General features: G+C 28.0%; 3 protein-coding genes across 3 annotated transcripts; 2 read left to right on the forward strand and 1 right to left on the reverse strand.

The window, feature by feature from the left end:
• Positions 1–523: 523 nt before the first annotated feature.
• LOC126844425 (uncharacterized) lies at positions 524–6,146 on the forward strand. The gene is made up of 10 exons (XM_050582613.1): positions 524–824; positions 901–1,030; positions 1,180–1,494; positions 1,550–1,773; positions 2,364–2,529; positions 2,662–2,859; positions 3,879–4,102; positions 4,164–4,273; positions 5,229–5,370; positions 5,910–6,146. Exons 1-10 carry the CDS (start codon positions 736–738, stop codon positions 5,965–5,967), a joined length of 1,656 nt encoding a protein of 551 aa, XP_050438570.1. The 5' UTR covers positions 524–735; the 3' UTR covers positions 5,968–6,146.
• Positions 6,147–6,195: 49 nt separating this feature from the next.
• Positions 6,196–12,430, reverse strand: LOC126844854 (DNA replication factor Cdt1-like). Its single transcript, XM_050583282.1, has 9 exons — positions 12,045–12,430; positions 11,281–11,442; positions 9,632–10,179; positions 9,452–9,573; positions 9,285–9,385; positions 9,046–9,208; positions 8,458–8,621; positions 6,924–7,125; positions 6,196–6,850 (listed from the first exon to the last, which is right to left on the reverse strand). Exons 1-9 carry the CDS (start codon positions 12,225–12,227, stop codon positions 6,696–6,698), a joined length of 1,800 nt encoding a protein of 599 aa, XP_050439239.1. The 5' UTR covers positions 12,228–12,430; the 3' UTR covers positions 6,196–6,695.
• A 211-nt stretch (positions 12,431–12,641) lies between these two features.
• On the forward strand, positions 12,642–16,245 carry LOC126844794 (importin subunit beta-1-like). Its single transcript, XM_050583206.1, has 3 exons — positions 12,642–12,701; positions 12,806–12,888; positions 12,975–16,245. The coding sequence occupies exon 3, from the start codon at positions 12,992–12,994 to the stop codon at positions 15,563–15,565; it is 2,574 nt and encodes an 857-aa protein (XP_050439163.1). The 5' UTR covers positions 12,642–12,701; positions 12,806–12,888; positions 12,975–12,991; the 3' UTR covers positions 15,566–16,245.
• The last annotated feature ends 1,871 nt before the right edge of the window (positions 16,246–18,116 follow it).

Here is an 18,116-nt window from a genome sequence, read left to right on the forward strand (position 1 = left end):
ATAAGGGGGAACCGCTTAGTCTTAATTTTTCATTTGAATTTGCTAATAACATATATTCTGTTATTCTGATTAATCAGGGCTCTTCTTTATGGCAAGGTAGAGTTTCTCGAGATACGCCGACTTACGTGCATCATTTTGAGACGTACAATTTTATTATTCTAAATGAGAGGCGTTTTCGATTGACTAAACATTTACTGTTAGACAACTGTTGTTATGGCGTTTATAATCTTATAATATTTAAAAATTATGGGCGTTTTAGTAAATATGTTTAACCTTGTTAGGTGAATAATAAATAATGATAAATAAATAATAATAATGTATAATAAAATTGTTAATGTTGATTAGTTTAAGGGTTTGTAATTATTATTACTAAGTGGCGTTAGTATGCCTACATTAATATATCATATAAATAACAATTTTAATTTTAATATGAATACGGTCTCGTTATCAATTAACTGTTAACAGTCATCACAAACAATAATGGTTTAACAACTAATACATCGTCAGTATTTTCGCGCCAATTTACCGAAACAAGTAGGGAGTCATTTGAGATGAACAGTGAACACACAACAACAATAAAACCTATGTAGTTTCCCCACTCATTTCTCTAATCTCCTATGTACTCTGTCGTTTTATCGTTACAAGTTAAAACTTCTATCACGTTCACATGACACACTAGTTTAATTACTATAATATTTATAATTGTACTCAACTCTTGAATTTTAACTTCGAACAATGGAAAAAGATTTATTAAATTTTAAGAAATGGTTAAAAAAACTAGGCATGGACTATGAAGGCAAGATAAACGACGATATTTTAAAAAAGTATGTACATAAAAATCAAAATTCAAATAATGGTTTTTATTTTTAATTTAAATTAAATTTATTTGACATTAAATAGGATGATACCTCCTCAACGTCGAGATATGTGGCGCAATATAACTGAACGAGTTTTACCTCAAGAAGAAGTGTGTTTAATAAAGAAGTCAATTTTATTACACAAACTCCAGAAACGACATACACCTTTGATGGTAAATTATAATATTCTAATAAAAAATTAATTATTTGAATATCATTATACAGTTATATTAGCTTTGATACAGAGCTACATTTTTAAAATGATATTGTGTTTATATTATTATTTACTTAATTATAATTCAATAAAAATGTATTTTTGTAGGCTAAAGTTGAAACAATTGATGATCTCAACAATGCTTGGAAATATGAAGAGCTTATGACTAGATACCTTAAAATCCAAAAAGAAATTGAAGATACCAAATTAAAGAATAGTAAATTTAAAGCCGAAGTACACGAAAGGAATGAGCTAAAGAAAACGCTAATTCATAATATTGAATCAAATAAGAATAAAATGTATTTGGTTAAACAAAAAGTAAACTTTTATGAAGCTCTTAATGACGAGTTAAACGAAGTGTCTGATATTTGCACGTTATACACAACAGAACCCGATGATTGTCTGATTAAAAGTGATTATGAGGTAATGTTATCAAAATAACTCTAATTTTATAATATTTAACTTTTTTTGTATTTAGGATTCTTTAATAAAGTGCCTTATTAAAGTGGACGAAGCCAAACAAATGGGTGTAATGCACGAAAGTATTGGCATCGGCAAGAAACTTTATAATGTTTTATACTCAACCATGAGTGATAAATCTCCAGAAATTATGGTTCAAACAATTGAAAACAATTTCATTAAACGTATTGATAAAAGTAATGAAATAATTGCTGAAGATAATGAGATAGCAAACCATGACAAGTATAATTGATCATTTTTTTATCTTATCTAGAAAAAAAGGTTTATTAAAACTATTTTTAATAACTACCAATTTTAATATAAGAATTACTTAAGTTCTTAAACGATCCTAGGGTTTCATCCTGACGTTTTTTTCCTTCGTAAAATACTTAAAAAAACAAAAATCAATATATTTACAAACAATTAGGTACCCCCTAATTTAATTGTTTCAACTGGTTATCAAGTTTTTATTAGTTACTGTGGTAACTGCTTAAATTAAAATATAAATAAATATAAAATTTAAAAATTATATACTTAACGTAATTATATTTTCTACTTATCTCATCATATTACTATTTACTCAATAAATGTATGTTTATATGTGTTTAACTAAATTATAGAGATTGCCTTAAGTTATCTATAATCAGTTAAGCATATTCAATTTTATTCCAATATCTATCGTTTTTAACTACTGTTATAACGGTTTAAAAATCATTACTTCACAATTGTGTATCAAATTCATTGTAATGTTTTCTAGGGATTTGGTTATAATTTAAAATAAAACAATTTAGAAAATATTGAAATTTCCCATTAATAGTTTTTAATTATTTTAGGAGTAAAAATGAAAAATTGTTCAATGATATATTTATGAATCTTCAGAAAAAACATTTAGAACTCAAATCAAAGTTATCTATGGCAGTATCGGAAAAAGAACTTAAATTAAAACAGCTAAAAGAAACTATGGTGTTGGTTGAAGCTGAGGTCACAAATCAATATAAAGTATTAGCTCTTTTGTTTTAAGTATAAAGTTAGCTTTTATTCAAAACATGTCATCTATTTACTAATAACATTTTAAAATTATTTTTGTCCAACAATTCTCTGTTCCTGTTATCATATTTGTTTAATTTTCAGCTGAAAAATGTAATATGCACTGACAATGAATTATTGGCTTTTAAGTCAAAACTTACTTCAGCTATAAAATCTCTTGTTGTAAACAGTATGATGGAATCAAAAACCGTAGATTCAAATTCAGTTATAAAACTCGACGATGAAACTTTTGGAGGTCTAAATATAATTTTAGATAAAATTGAGAAGATGGAAACTGAAATTGTGAGTATTTTAGGTAAAATGTTTATTAGAAATTACTGGCCAAGATTTTTTGTACTAACAACAATAAAACGAGTGAGGTTGACTGTAAAGTAAGTTAATATTATGACCAATAAGGCAATAAGTATGCAGTAATAACACCAGATAATAAAAGAAAATATGAAATATCATTTAAGGGTTAATTCATCGAATACCAATAAGAGAAATTGCTAGACTGTGTTACCACAATTATTAAACAATAATAAAGTAACAATTTCATGTAAAATTAGGCGAGTGCAATTAAAATAGGCTTAGTTAGGTTAGGTATTAATTGCTGCGATAGAATTAGTTTAATGGGTTAGAGAATCTATTTATCAATAAAAAGTCTTTCCACATAAATATACCACTACTGTTGAATACAAAGAAATGGTGGCTTATAGGAGTAAGAGGCGATTTATAGTTAATACAAAGTTTTTACAGCCTAGAGCACTTTTTGATGTCCAATGTTTAAGAAAAACTTATGGCATAATTGTGTGACAAATACACCCAATGAGATATAACTACTACCATAATTTTAGTTTTAACTGAACTATAAAATCTCTTAATTTATTTTAAAACCGGTTTGGATTTAATATTTAATTAATAATTCAATAAAAAATAATTTAACAGCTTGCTTGTTTTTTATAAATAAATCTTAAATTAGTTATTATTGTAATATGCAAATCATTATAATAATTTATTATATGTTTTTAAGAAAACTTATTTTTTCTCTACTGATAGTATATCTGTATATTATATTTTTTTGGGACTCGTTGTATAAAATGTAAATAACTTTTCATTAAATAATGGTTTTATTTTTATTTCATAACTATTTGGCTTACGATTTTCTAATTTCTTTTAATTAAGTTTATTCCCTTGCTAAAACTACTTTACATATTTTTATGTTATTGTATTAATACTAACTGAATAATATTTATTAAATTTTAATATTTAATAATAGTTCTTGTATTTAAATTAAAAGTATATTTTTGATAAATTATTAGGTACATAAAAGAGAGATTGTTTGTGAAATGTTAAGGGAACTAAGTTCTGAAAAAAGTTATTTTGGAATAAAAGAAGCACAAATAGCATTAGATAATGTAGCTAAAGATTTTTCTGAAAGAATCCACGAAAGAGGTCAACTAAATAACAAACTGGAAGATTTAAAAGATATTTCAAAGTGTGATATAGCTAATATAGACAAATTGCAACCTGAAGTTTTTACAAAGTGAGTTTCAAAATTATTATTAAGTAGATATAAAATTATTAAAAATTTTTTATCATTTTAGGTCAAGTCCAATCAATTCAAAAACTATTGAAGATATGATACTGTTGTCCAAAATGATCAATGTAGTTAAAGATTTCACTATGAAACTTGAGCAATCAAATAATCTTGCTGGTTAGTTTTTTTTTTTTTTGTCTACACTTCGACCATTAAGGTTTTAGCTGGTTACGGTGGGTGTAGATCATATAGTATTGGTTGGCTGCAAAGACTAAAATGTCTTTATGGTCACTTATTATCTAAATTATTTGGAGACTAGTCATACCAGACGACACACTGCAGCTGAATGATGCAGTTGGCTCATTATAGTTTTTAAAATAAATGTTAAATTCTTAAATCCTTAAAATTTCTAATCTTCTGAAAACTCATATATAAATATACTCTACTTATAATAACCAATAAAACCATTTTATCATATCTTTGGTTCGGTTTATCAGTTGAAAAACTGTCAGTTAAGCTAACTGCATGTTTAACTGTAAGTTTGTGCGAGAGCTGTTTACCAGTGTGTAATTATAAATAATTTTTTATTTGTTATTTAAATTTGTGAGAATAAAAATGAAGTTGTATTTAATATTTTGGTTTATAAAAACAATAAATTATACATTGTACAATATTGCTTACCGAACTTTTTCTAACATCTATAAAATTAAAAAGTAAAGTTAAAAGTAACTATTGTACTGAAATAATAGCATGATTTCCGTTTCATAACTTGACGACAAACTGTTTCAGAACCCACTAATCGAGTATAGTAACATCAAAAGAATTTAAATACTTCTTTTTTTTATATAAAATAAAACAATTAAAAATAAATTTAATTTGTATGTCGGAAATTAACACACCTTATCTCATTGTTTTAATTTATATAAAACTACTGATTAACGGTTTAAAGGGAATTTTTTTAACTGTCAATTCAATCCAATTTCTTCACCAAGGGTTTTAATCGAGGTTAGCAATTGTTGCCTAAAAATTAGCTGGTTAGTGTTTAGACCAGATTAAAATCATTGGTGTAATCAGGCCCAAGATCTCAAATTTGAAATGTATTTTATTATTTAAAGTTTCTGTATATTTTTAGATGTACAAAATGATTTTGAAGATATCAAAGAACAAGAAAATAAACATCGATTGAAATTTGAGTCAATAATATCTGAAGTAGAGAAAAACATAATACAGCTACAACCAAGTATTGACGATTGTAAACTTGTTGCTAATATGATGTAAGTAAATATGTGGTAAAAATAAGAATACAGTATACAATGCAAATCGTTTAATTAGGCAAAAATGAATTGCTATTAATCCTCCAATGTGTGACCTACATTTTTATTGTTGACCTTCACTAAAACGTAACCTAATACCATAATACTTAAATATTATTATTTATAGAGTACTTTCATGTCTGTTAAAGTGCTAGATTCTACTTGATTTGTAATTATATAGGAATCTACGTTATCTCATCAAATTTTACAACAATCTTAACATTAACATTTTACATGATAAAAATACATGTTAACCAATTACTTGTTGTTCATATGTTTTTATTCAACAGTAAATAATTTTACGATATCTCATTCCTTAAAAAAATATTAAAAATTGAATTTGAAGAATAGCAAAATTAATTACACTAGATTTTAGTTTCATTGTAATTAGATTACTCAGTATATTGAGGATAATGAACAGTAGGTTAATTATTTAAGTAAGCCACACATTGAACCCCTGTCTGTTTTTTAACTTACAAAAATATGTACTTGTTATTTAGGCACTCAAAATGGTTCAAAGATATACTACTAAAACAAGAACATCCAAGGAAGAAGTAGCCTATTTCAATTATCAAAAGTCAATTTTTGATTTTAATTACTTTTTAGTGCATTCTAAAGAGTAAAAATATTTTTAAGTTAAAAGGAATAATAATTTAGTCTACTTTTTTTAAAATTGTGTCTTATTGTGATTATTTTCAATTATTTTATAAGTCTAATTTTTACCTTAAATTAATTATTTGTGCAAAATCTAATAAAACTATGTTAATTAAAAAAAAACAAAATTAATTGTCGACAGTCTTTGTTTATTTGAAGTATGAATAAAATTTGAGTGCAAAACAATGTTTCAATTTTCGGTTGATTGAAATCTGCACTAAATTTTACTTAAAATAATTCGACGGTAGTGAAGCAACATAAATGCATATTAAAATCGCTCTTAAAATTTACATATTTAAAAACTAGATGTTGTTACAAATACATGTACAAATTTAAAAATAAAAAAAAATACACTAAACCACCAATATCAATTTAAAAGTATTACATAAAAATTGGTTACAATTTTATAACATTTTGGAACAAGAACGATTTTCATCACATTAATTATTTTAAAAGTATGACACTACTTTACAGTTATAATCTACTAAGAGGAATGCAAAAAATTATTAACATACAAAAAGTTAATAAATGATAATATTAAGAAAGGTGGCCATTTGGTTGTGAATAATTGTAATTCATTTTATAGTAGTGTTGTATAATGGTTTACTAACTAAGCAAATTGTGAGTAAATTTTAGTCTGCAAAATGATTATTTAATGTTTTTATTACAGATTCTTCAAAGGGGATTGTTTTGTCAACTCTAACATGCTCAATACCATCTAATACTTTTAATGTTATCCACTTAGGAACTTTTTCTTGAAGCAGATTTAAATGAACTTTCCAGTTTTCTGGAATACAAATAATATAGTTACAATTAAAGTATAATATAATCAACTCAAGTTTACAAAATGTATTATTTACCTTCAGCCATGGCTTCAGGGTAACTTTGTTTCAGTTGGTTAATAACTTTTTTAAAAGGCATAATGTTTCGCTGTAGTTGCACGAAATAAGTACGTATTCTGCGTGCAATATCAGGTAGTCTGCTCATCATTCTATCTTCATCTAATTGATTCACAGTTCTTGTCATTAGTTCTTTGGCTTTTTCAGCTTGTTTAGCTTGAATCTAATCATAAAAAACAAATGTTAAATTCAATAACTATTATAAATAAAATCTTTATGAGTCATAACTACTTTATACAGAAACACTTGTACATCCCTTAGTTGAGATCATTAAATTCAAAGTAACAAGTACTTTATTAGATTTTAGTCACTGTTTTATATTGAATAGAGTGCATCAATTTATTGACCTACAAATGCAGTGCTCTTTAAAAAAATTGTAATTGCATCTTTAACGTCTGTAACAGGGTGTGTGGTGAAAATATCCAGCATGCCCATTACAGTGTTTTCAATAACTCATACTGAATTGGATCGGAACCATCTAATCGGATAATAGTGACTTTATTAGCACAGATTAAATATAAATTTATCTGAAGACTGAAAATTTTATTTATTACAACATTCCTTCCCCCAATAAAAAGTACCTAAAGTGCCATTCTTAAAAATATACTATCAGATATGATTAGTTTAACGTGTCCAAAGAAGAAGGACGTAACTATATTTTCTTAGTTACGTCCTAAGAACTGATAACACTAATTTTCTGTATTACCAGCGAAGAAGGTAGTAACTCGAATCGACCAGAGGTTCTGAATAACACAGTTGAGTTACTGCCTTTTTGCCAGTAATACAGAAAACGAGTATCAGTTAATTTTTTTTTGAAAATCGAGTTACTTGTACACGTTGAGTTACTTATTTAGTATTATAGATTACAGATAATATGACATTCATTTGATTTATAAATATTATTGTTTTATGTCATAAAAAAATGTTAAAAGAAATAATTGATTATTACTACATGGTAATACATGAAATATTACTTTAAACTGTTGTAATAATTCAAGGTTAGGTTAGGTTTATTATGCAGTAAATTTATAAGGGAATAACGATAAATTGATGCAGTGTTACTTATTTGATATCAGTAGTAATGTATACTTTAGTTCTAACACTTGCATCGTGATTTAATAATAATATATTATCATAGCGCTCATTAGTGTTATTGGTTTATTGTTTAGTGTTAGTTTTTGCTATCATATAAAGCGATTAAATAATGTTGAGACATAATACTTTAAATATTACCAAATGGTCTGAAATTTCTTAAACTATCTAGTGCTAGTGTTTTATCTTTCAAAACGTTTTATTTGCTTTATACAAGCATAGTAAATGAAATATAAAATTAGGAAGGGAAAATGTGTGATACGTTTAACAAAAAACTGAATGTGTTCTTATAGCTTTCTATGAAGGCGATCAAGAGTTTAATTAATAAAAAAACCCTTTAAAAAATTACATTTTTAAATTGATTAAATTTTAAAAATTAAAGGTTACTGCATATTAATTTTACCTTCAATAACAATGATTTTGGAATGCCTTTCAGTGCACTGTTTAGAGCATTTTTGGCATCTTCTGTTACTATTTTTTTTTCAGGCTTAGTTTCTTTTTCTTCTTTCATCGTTGTTAATGTTCTATGTAATCGGTTATTTTGAGTAAACAAAGCATGCGATTGATCTAATGATAAATAAAAACATCTGTTAGGAAATTTATAGTGTTAGATTCTACTTTATTTGTAATCATATTTATAGGAATTGACGGTGGTTTGATCGTCATACTTAATAAAAAAAAGACAATGGGCCAAATAATAAATAGGTTTAACAGTTATATTTATAAGATATTTTGTTTTCCTATAAAATATACAGTCACTTAATGTTGGTTAAGACAAGTTGTTGACATGATTATTAATTTGGTTACATTCCATCTATTACCTTTAAAATTTTTGTAATATATCCTAAATAATGTACTTAGCTACTAACTATTTTAATGTTACAATACCATCATTTCTGTCAATGCTAAGTTACTTTAATATCTTTTATTAAAAAATGTAGACCTGTTAGAAATTGGACCAGTGCTCACATATAGAATTTAGAATGCATACCTAATATATCTTTTGCAGAAGCAATTTTAGATTTGCTAACTTCAATTTTGGGTAACGGGGACGGATTAATATCAGGTACACATTCTACATCAAATTCAGGATGCCATCTTGTTATTTTATCTTTGTCAATTACAATAGGCGGTATTAGATGGATCAAATATTCCTAAAACAAAACATTTTAACAGTAAGAAATACAAATATTTGTAAATAAAATAAAATAAGAATAGTATATTAATTACTCTATGATGTTCTTTTACTATGTCAAGTAAAGAATTTGTGAATCTTTTTTTCCTGTGTGTTGTCAACTCGATCAAGTCGATATTACTTTCTTTGGCAGAACCTAAATATGTTAATTACTATTAGGACAAAACGATTATTAAACTTTTAATAACAAGTTAGTGCTTACCATAAGTCGGAGCTATTATTAGCTCAAAACTAGTCTTGTCTTTAGGAGATCTAACTAATGAAAAAGTATAAAAATCTGGCACTACAGTCTTGATTTGTGCTAAATGTAGTTCTGTGAAATTTCTGTAAAATTAAACGATTTTATTAAAATTAAGTTATTATACCCCTACTGAATATTTACTTTCTAGTCATTTGTTGAACACCTCGTTTAAGTTTGCTGAAGGTTATTTTCTCTTTACGACTAAACATCATCGAGGTGACTGTTTCCATAGCCTTAAATAGTTCGTCCAAAATGCGATATTTGTAAGGCAAAGGTAATGTTTTAGAATCGGCTAGTGCAATACACTTTTTAGATGGGGACATAGCTAAAAGTGACCCAACTTCATCTAATAATTTCCTAGGTGAAACATACTCTTTGGCTTGCGGACTTTGAGAAGTCATCATCATTTTTCGAGGGCTGACCATTATTTGAGCAGGACTAGCAAACAATGCAGTGGGCTTCAAATTTTGCCTTTTGATTGGACTTAAGCCCATTTTTACAGGACTAGTGTCAACCATTAAATCAACAGATTTAAAGGAAGATAAGTAATGTTTTTTAGCAGTTTCTACTTTATTACTGGCAGATGACAATTCGTTTTGACATTGCTCAACGTTATTAAGTTTTTCTTGCAACTTTCGAAGATTCTGCTTTCTAAGAACAATTTTACGAAACTCGCCCAAATCCAAGTCCTAAAAACACATAATAATTAGTATTAGAAATATTTTAATAATATTAATTAATGTGTATTATTGTTTTCTATAGTTTCGTAACATTTTTATTGTTAATAAATATTAATACTTTTGATGTCAAGCCATTTGCTAAATAAACCGACAATATAATAATCATTTAATGCAAGCAAACTTAATTTTATCGTGGATATTTTAGAGCTAGACACAGCCAGAATTTAGGACACATTATAACCAGATGTCACAAAATGATGTCATTCAATGGCAAAGTCACTAGACTTAGTGTGTTTAGCACGACTAGTAATCAGTTGAATTCACGTCCGAAACTAAATTTTTTGTATTTTTTTTTACCAATTGTTCTCCAATTATAAAAATAATCTCTTATCAATTCATACAAGATATGATCACGAGTCATTGTTAACATAACGTTTATTAAGTTACATCAGGGAAGTAAACAAAAACATATACATGATTCAATGATTTTCCGTGTAGCGGAGAAAACTTTATTTTAATAACAAATAATTATTTTAAATATATTTTTATTTATTGCATAAATATTTTTTATTTAATATAGATTTGTTAATTTATTATTTACTGTTTTTAATTAAAAAAATTTTAGAATACAAAATTTCAAAAAATAATTTATTTAAATATATTTAATTGTGATATGTTTCAAATGATCTGTTAGTTTATATTATAATTGTTTAAATACAAATGTAATAAATATTATTATTTTAAGTTTAAATTTAATTTATTCAAATAAAAATAACGATTTAATTATTATTTGAGTTTTTTAAGACATTTTTATTATTATTTGAATTTGTATTTAATTAAAAAAAAATTGTTTAAATAACACCTATCTTTGGTTCCAAGTTATATTTGCACTAAATACATTATTGTGTAAAAGAAATGTGTTGCCCATATCCCCATCACTGTAACGGTGCTCTACATCTGATTTTGACTATAAACTAATAAAAAAAATTCCCAGATCCATATAAGGAAATTAGGCTGCCAGTGACACATTGTAATTTTTTAGACTTTAATCGTGCTAAAAACTCTACAAAAATTAATCAATAATTAAATCAGAATTATTTTACAACATACTTTTCGTAACTGTGCCTTGGTTGATGGAGATTGATCTGGGGTAATAGGTTCATTTTCTTCACTATCATTTTTGCTTTCATTTCCTTCAATAATGACATTTTTAATACATGCCTTGGTAGGTGTTTCACTTAACATTGGTGTTTCAGTGACGGCTGCTTGAGTCTAAAACCAGTAAAAATGACTTAATTTATTTGTTACTTAATGGCATATTTTGTGTTGTAAAAAGTAGCCGGTATATTTTTTTAATGTATTTATAGTAATATTGATATTTTTATAAGGCAACAAAGACATTTTTAAATTATCACATAGTGATATAACACAAATTTAGCCTTTGATTTTACCATTCTTTTGTCAGCAGTTCAGTTAGATGTATACAGTGACGTTATGTCAAGCTATGAGGAAAACACATTGTACTTAATTATTACATAAGTTAATTCCGTACAATAATATTATGTTATAATAGAATCTAATTATTTTTGTTCTAGCTTTAAATTTATTATTAATAAAAACACAACAGTTCTTTTAATTATTACTGTAGCTGTATTTATTACAAAGTATATTTCTTTAAAGAATATTTTTGGTAAGAAAAATTTGTAGGTATATTTTATTTATATTAATTAATTTTATAAATAATTTGATTAAATATTTTACATCTCTTACTACATCAAAATAATTATTACTACCTTGCTACTGACGGTTTAAGATAAAAATATAATTTATATGCATTATCGTAAATATAATTTAAACAATTTAATGAAGTTTACCTTTTGTTTTTTGATTGATACTGGTACAGCTCCTATATCATCAAATACTAATTGTCTGCTAGGTTTAACGACTTCAATTATTTTACTGGAGTTAATCAACCCCTTTTTGTGTATGCCGTCATCTATGGCAGGTCGTTTTCGACTTTTTATAAAACAATCCAAAGTTTTCTGTTGAGCTTCCATCTTCTTCGGTGTGCACGTTAACTCAACGGTATTAAAAGGCAAATGTAAAATCAAAAAAATTGGCGAAAACTCACTAAACGACACTTACCGTTACCATATTCTCTATAGTTAAAACTTTAAAATGAAAATATAACGTACGTTTCGTTACTATGTTTTAAAAGTGATGGGGAAATGGAATTTGACTATTAAGGGGAAATGACACGGTTATGTGGACGTGAGGACGTGACGGGTCGGTGTACGATTCGTAACCAGGTACTTGGTAGAATGTTGTTTAATGTTAAATTTTGTATTCAACAACATGCATGAGAGTTTAGAAGATCTTTGGATTGTAACGTTATCACTGTTCGGCATTTGCAGCCGCGCGTATGCCGATAGTTTATAGTTTATACCTGTGCCGTCAGCCATGCCGCAGTGCGTGTGTGTGTGTGTATTACCTATAAAATAAGCAAAACCGACTCGGGCACTAACGGTCAGGTTCGTTGCTGCCATTAAACAAAGAATTATTGTGGTTATGTCTTTAGCCAGGCAGTAGTCGTCATTCCGCATTCGTTAAAAAGTGTTTGCTATTCTGATTTCAGTCATTTCATTCTAATTTTGGAAACGCGTCAAACGTACTATTGCGAAAGTGGAAAAAGCGATTACGCTATTAGATATTTTACAGGTAAACCGTTTTACTTAAATATAATTTTGAAAATTGCGTTGCTCTTGCACGTTTTTATTTATAGTACATTTTTTTTATTGATTTAGGACAACAAACAGTTACAATGAGCGACGAGGAAGTTATTCAAATCACTAATCTTTTGGAGCGTACTATCTCCACCGACAAAGATGAGCTTAATCAAATACAAAAGTTTTTGGAACATGCTGCACAAACAAATCTTCTTGGCTTTATCAAGACTCTGTCAAATGTTCTTGTGCATTCCGTCAACAATCCAGTTGCTCGGATTGCTGCCGGTCTCCAGATTAAAAATCACCTTACATCCAAAGATGAAGGTGTCAAAGCACAAATGAAACAGCGTTGGCTCACGTTTCCTGAACAGGATCGTTTGTATATCAAAGACAACATATTTAAAGCTCTTGGTACAGAAAGTCGGCCAAGTTCAGCAGCACAATGTGTCGCTAACGTTGCCATCTTGGAGTTACCATTAAACTTATGGCCTGGTCTTATTAGTTCTCTGGCGGCTAACGTTACTGACCCCAACTCCACTGATATGTTAAGAGAGGCTTCGTTAGAAACTATCGGGTATATATGTGCAGATACTGATCATGAAGTTTTAAAAAATGAATCAAATACAGTATTGACAGCCATTGTTCATGGAATGACACAAAATAATAGTAATGTTTGTTTAGCCGCTGCCACTGCACTTTATAACTCTTTAGAGTTTACCAAAGGTAATTTTGAAAAGAAAAATGAACGTGATTATATTATGGAAGTTGTTTGCAAAGCTACACAATCGGCCGAAACACCTGTCAAAGTCGCAGCCCTTCAATGTTTAGTTAAAATTGTTTCTCTTTATTATGAACACATGGAAGCGTATATGACGACATTGTTTCCAATTACTTTACAAGCCATTAAATCAGACTTGGACGAAGTGGCCCTACAAGGTATTGAATTTTGGTCTAGTGTTGCTGAAGAAGAAGCTGATATTGTATATGAGGGACAATGTCAAGACTCGCCCACTGAGAAGAAGCTTATGATGTATACTGAAGGAGCATTAGAATTTATTATTCCAGTTCTAATGGAGAAGCTTACTAATCAAGAGGAAGGAGATGATGATGATGACTGGAATCCATGCAAATCAGCAGGTGTTTGTATTATGTTGTTGGCAACTTGTTGTCAAAGTCGTGTTGTTCCTTATGTACTTCCATTTATTAATGCAAATATTGGTAATACAGATTGGCGTTACAGAGATGCTTCAGTCTTGACGCTTGGATCAATTATTGGTGGCTTAGATAATAGTGCGTTAGTAGAACTATTAGAACCAAATATTCCAATTCTTGTACATTTAATGTATGATTCAAGTGTTGCTGTTCAAGATACAACAGCATGGACATTCGGTCGCATCTTTGAGTTTGTACCTGAACTTATTGTCAACTCCCCTTGTCTAGGTGATGTTCTTAGTGTATTCATCAAGGGTCTGAAATCTGAACCACGTGTAGCTACAAACATATGTTGGGCTTTTAGTAGTCTAGCACAAACCACCGGACAAGATATGAACTTTTTAACACCATATTTTAATTACATTGTTCAAGGATTACTTGAAACAACAGAAAGAGGTGATGGAATGCGTTCAAATCTAAGATCTGCTGCATATGAAGCACTTATGGATATGATTAAGTTTTCACCGATTGAATGTTATGAAACTGTTAAGAGTACAACATTAATTATTCTTAGTAGATTGAATCAAATATTTAATTTGCAAACGGTGAATGAAGATTGTTTAGACATGCAAGGACTGTTGTGTGCTACATTACAAAGTGTTATACGGAAAATGAACAGTGATGATGTGGACAAAATATCTAATGCCATCATGAATGCACTCTTAGTGATGTTAAGTACGAGCAAAGACAGTGGTCTTCAAGAGGATGCCCTTATGGCTATTAGTCCTTTGGTTGAAAATCTTGGGAAAGGTTTCATTAAATACATGGAGTATTTTAAGACATACTTGTTTATTGGTTTACAAAACAATACCGAATTCCAAGTGTGTTTAGCTGCTGTTGGTATTGTAGGCGATTTATCACGAGCACTACGTGAAGGTTTTGCTCCCTATTGCGATCAAGTTTTTGCACTATTGTTTGAAACTTTACGAAGTAATACCGTTAACCGGAATCTAAAACCACAAATCCTATCTACTTTTGGAGACATTGCTCTTGGTATCGGGCCAGAATTCAAAAAATACTTGGAACATGTTTTAAATGCGTTGGTTCAAGTTGCACAAATTCAACTAGATCCCAATGATGCTGATATTATTGAATATGTAAATGAACTTCGTGAAGGAGTATTGGCTGCTTACATTGGTATTGTGCAAGGGTTGAAAGGCGAAGGTGTCGCACCCAATCAAGATGTTTATTTACTTGAAGCCCATCTGCCATTTATGGTACAATACATGATATCTATTTGTTCTGATCCTAATGCAAATCCAGGGATATTGAAAAGCTGTTGCGGTCTTGTTGGAGATTTATGTTCGGCATTTGGAGCCAAGGCGTGCCCTGTTTTAGACAATGGAGAAGTTCATAATTTGTTGTACAAAGGACGCCAATCTACTGATTTGACCGCTAAGAATTTAGCACGTTGGTCAGCAAAAGAACTTCAACGAATCAAGACGCTTGTAATGTAGTTGTGTTTAATTTTAAACGTGAGACTTTAGATTGTTTGTCTTGTCGTATGACTGTCTTTATTAGTACCTACGTAATTTTTTTTTTTAGTATAAATGGAACCAATATTTGTCTGTGATATCGTATAACTGTATGAGTAAATGTGCTACTCTGTAATAATTTTATTCCTATTAGAATTTTGAAAGTGATTTTAATTTATATTAGTTTACTATCTTTGAGCTCATTTACTCGGCTCGTATGACTGACTGATTAGCAAATATTACTTATTTGTTTAATATTTATCTTGTATATAATGTCGAAAATGAAATGGCTTGAACAGCTATGCTTCCGACTGTCTGTTTTGCTCCGAATGCATATTTAAGAATGACTGCAATCTTTAGTTATTTACTAGGTACCTTGTAACTGTTTTCATTGTCTGTCTGTCACTAATTAATGTTTAAATTTAAATTGTTTGAAAATTGTCGTGTTTGAAAAAAAAATAGATTATATATAATTATTTATTAAAAACTAATATTTGAAAAATAAATTTCCCATTAGTTTTTTTTTTAAATTTCATTATTATTTCAATTGATCACTATTTAGAATAAGTCTTATTTGTCTTAAATATACTGTTTTAGGCTAACTGTATAGTTAGTTTGCTATTTTATTTTTTTACAAAACCAACAGATATGCTTTGAAGTTAAAGTTTAAGTAACAATTGTAAAATTATACAATTTTCTATTAAATAAAAACGCATAATTTATATTATGATTTTAAAAATTGATCTTTGGTTATTATTTTTTTTTTTAAATCAAATCTTATTAGTTATCACATCACTATCAATTCATTATACTTGCTTTATAATATATTTCATAACATTTAAATTTTATGTATTACATACTTTTTCTTTTTTTAAATATATAATTAGGTACAAACGAGTTTTGTGTTAAGTATAATAGAATATTACTATTATAAATTATATTAATATCTGTGTCAATCCGTAAGCACTAAGCAGTAATTAAATTTATTATTTAACCAAATAAAATAATTAACACCCCGAAATGAAATGATATTTTTTTAAATAAAGCTGACTCATATAGCAACTAGAAGGCTATTTTTGATGCGCAAGTAGCTCAATTTGTATTTTTAGCAAACTCCCCATGTTCTTTTTACGCATGAAGAACAACAATTTTAACATTACGTCTTATCTTTTTTATTTAATAATATTTGTAAGTTGCAAAGACAAAAAATCATGAGATGATCATCACAGATTAAATTAGAATTATTCAGGACTTATGAAATAGCGTTCAAGTGTATTTTCTTAAACAAATTACCTGAAAAAAATAAAAATTGTATAAATGTTCAAATTAGCTAATAGTTCTGAAGAGAATATAATAGCTAATAGTTCTGAAGACCATACTGGTAAATAAAATAAAGTTAATGTAATTATGTTGAGAAGCTCGAGATGAGGTTTCACATTAATTTTTTACTTCGACAAGTGGCTGTCTAGTTAATCAAACTTATAAGCTACCACTATGCGTTAAAAACTCCACAGTACTTATTCGATTTTCCATTCAAGTCTACATTTTTTAAATTCTAGACTACTGGACTAAACGTACATGGGCTAATATAGAACTCCCACACTTATATGAATTTATTTGATTTTAAAATACAAATTTAGCAGTTAAACTCTCCATGATAACTGATAATTATTTTTTGTCTGAAGAAATTCTAGATATTAACATTGTTAAAGATAAAACAGCTGGAATTTCAAACTTGTTTTGGGTTTTCTTTCATAAGATATCTTCATACTACGATTACTGTTTATGGATTTATGACATAATATAAATTAAGTACAAATTATAAAAAAATATTTGATGAGAGAACTATATCCTTCTTTCTCGCCTTGTCAAGTAAAAACGTGATAGACTAATTAATAGAAAAAAATATACTTTAAAACGATAATTTTATACAATTTTAAACTTTTTAGATAATCACAGAGTCCAGATTTACCTAATTTAAATCTAATTGTAAGCTCGAGTTTATTTTACTCCTTAATAAATAAGGACATTTTTATATGCAAAATCTTAATTTAGAACTTAAAACATAGTATATACCTACATCAAATTATTTACAACACATGTGTATGATTTATGATCTTAGGTATTACAGCAGTGTGGTCTGTGGATTCTTTATTGGTTGTTATTTTTTTTTTGTCAGACTGTCTCAGTCTATTCTATAGAAAATTGTTTTTATTGGGATTATTCAATGCGGGAACTTTAGTGTAAACCGATTTGTTTTTCTTAAAACTTCACGTACTGTGATCTACTATGTATACCATATTATTAGGTTTTCAGAAGACGCACAACATTTAAAACAAATAGTCAATACAAGTACAAAAAAATAATTTTTTTTTAAAAAATTTAGAAATGAGCGGCTTAGATACATTATAGCGTACGCTATTATATTTGTGGACTCTTCAAAGAAGTGTGTAAAGGCGGTTAGGTATTCATTTGTTGATGGCGAATAAAAATTTTCCCGTGGTGAAAAACGCCGTTTGCTTAACTATATTTT

This window comes from Adelges cooleyi, unplaced genomic scaffold, assembly GCF_023614345.1.
Source record: "Adelges cooleyi isolate 19-005CV unplaced genomic scaffold, UGA_ACOO_1.1 ACOO_flye_CR_arks_rails_tigmint_CR_PRNA_651, whole genome shotgun sequence".
NCBI lineage: Eukaryota > Metazoa > Arthropoda > Insecta > Hemiptera > Adelgidae > Adelges > Adelges cooleyi.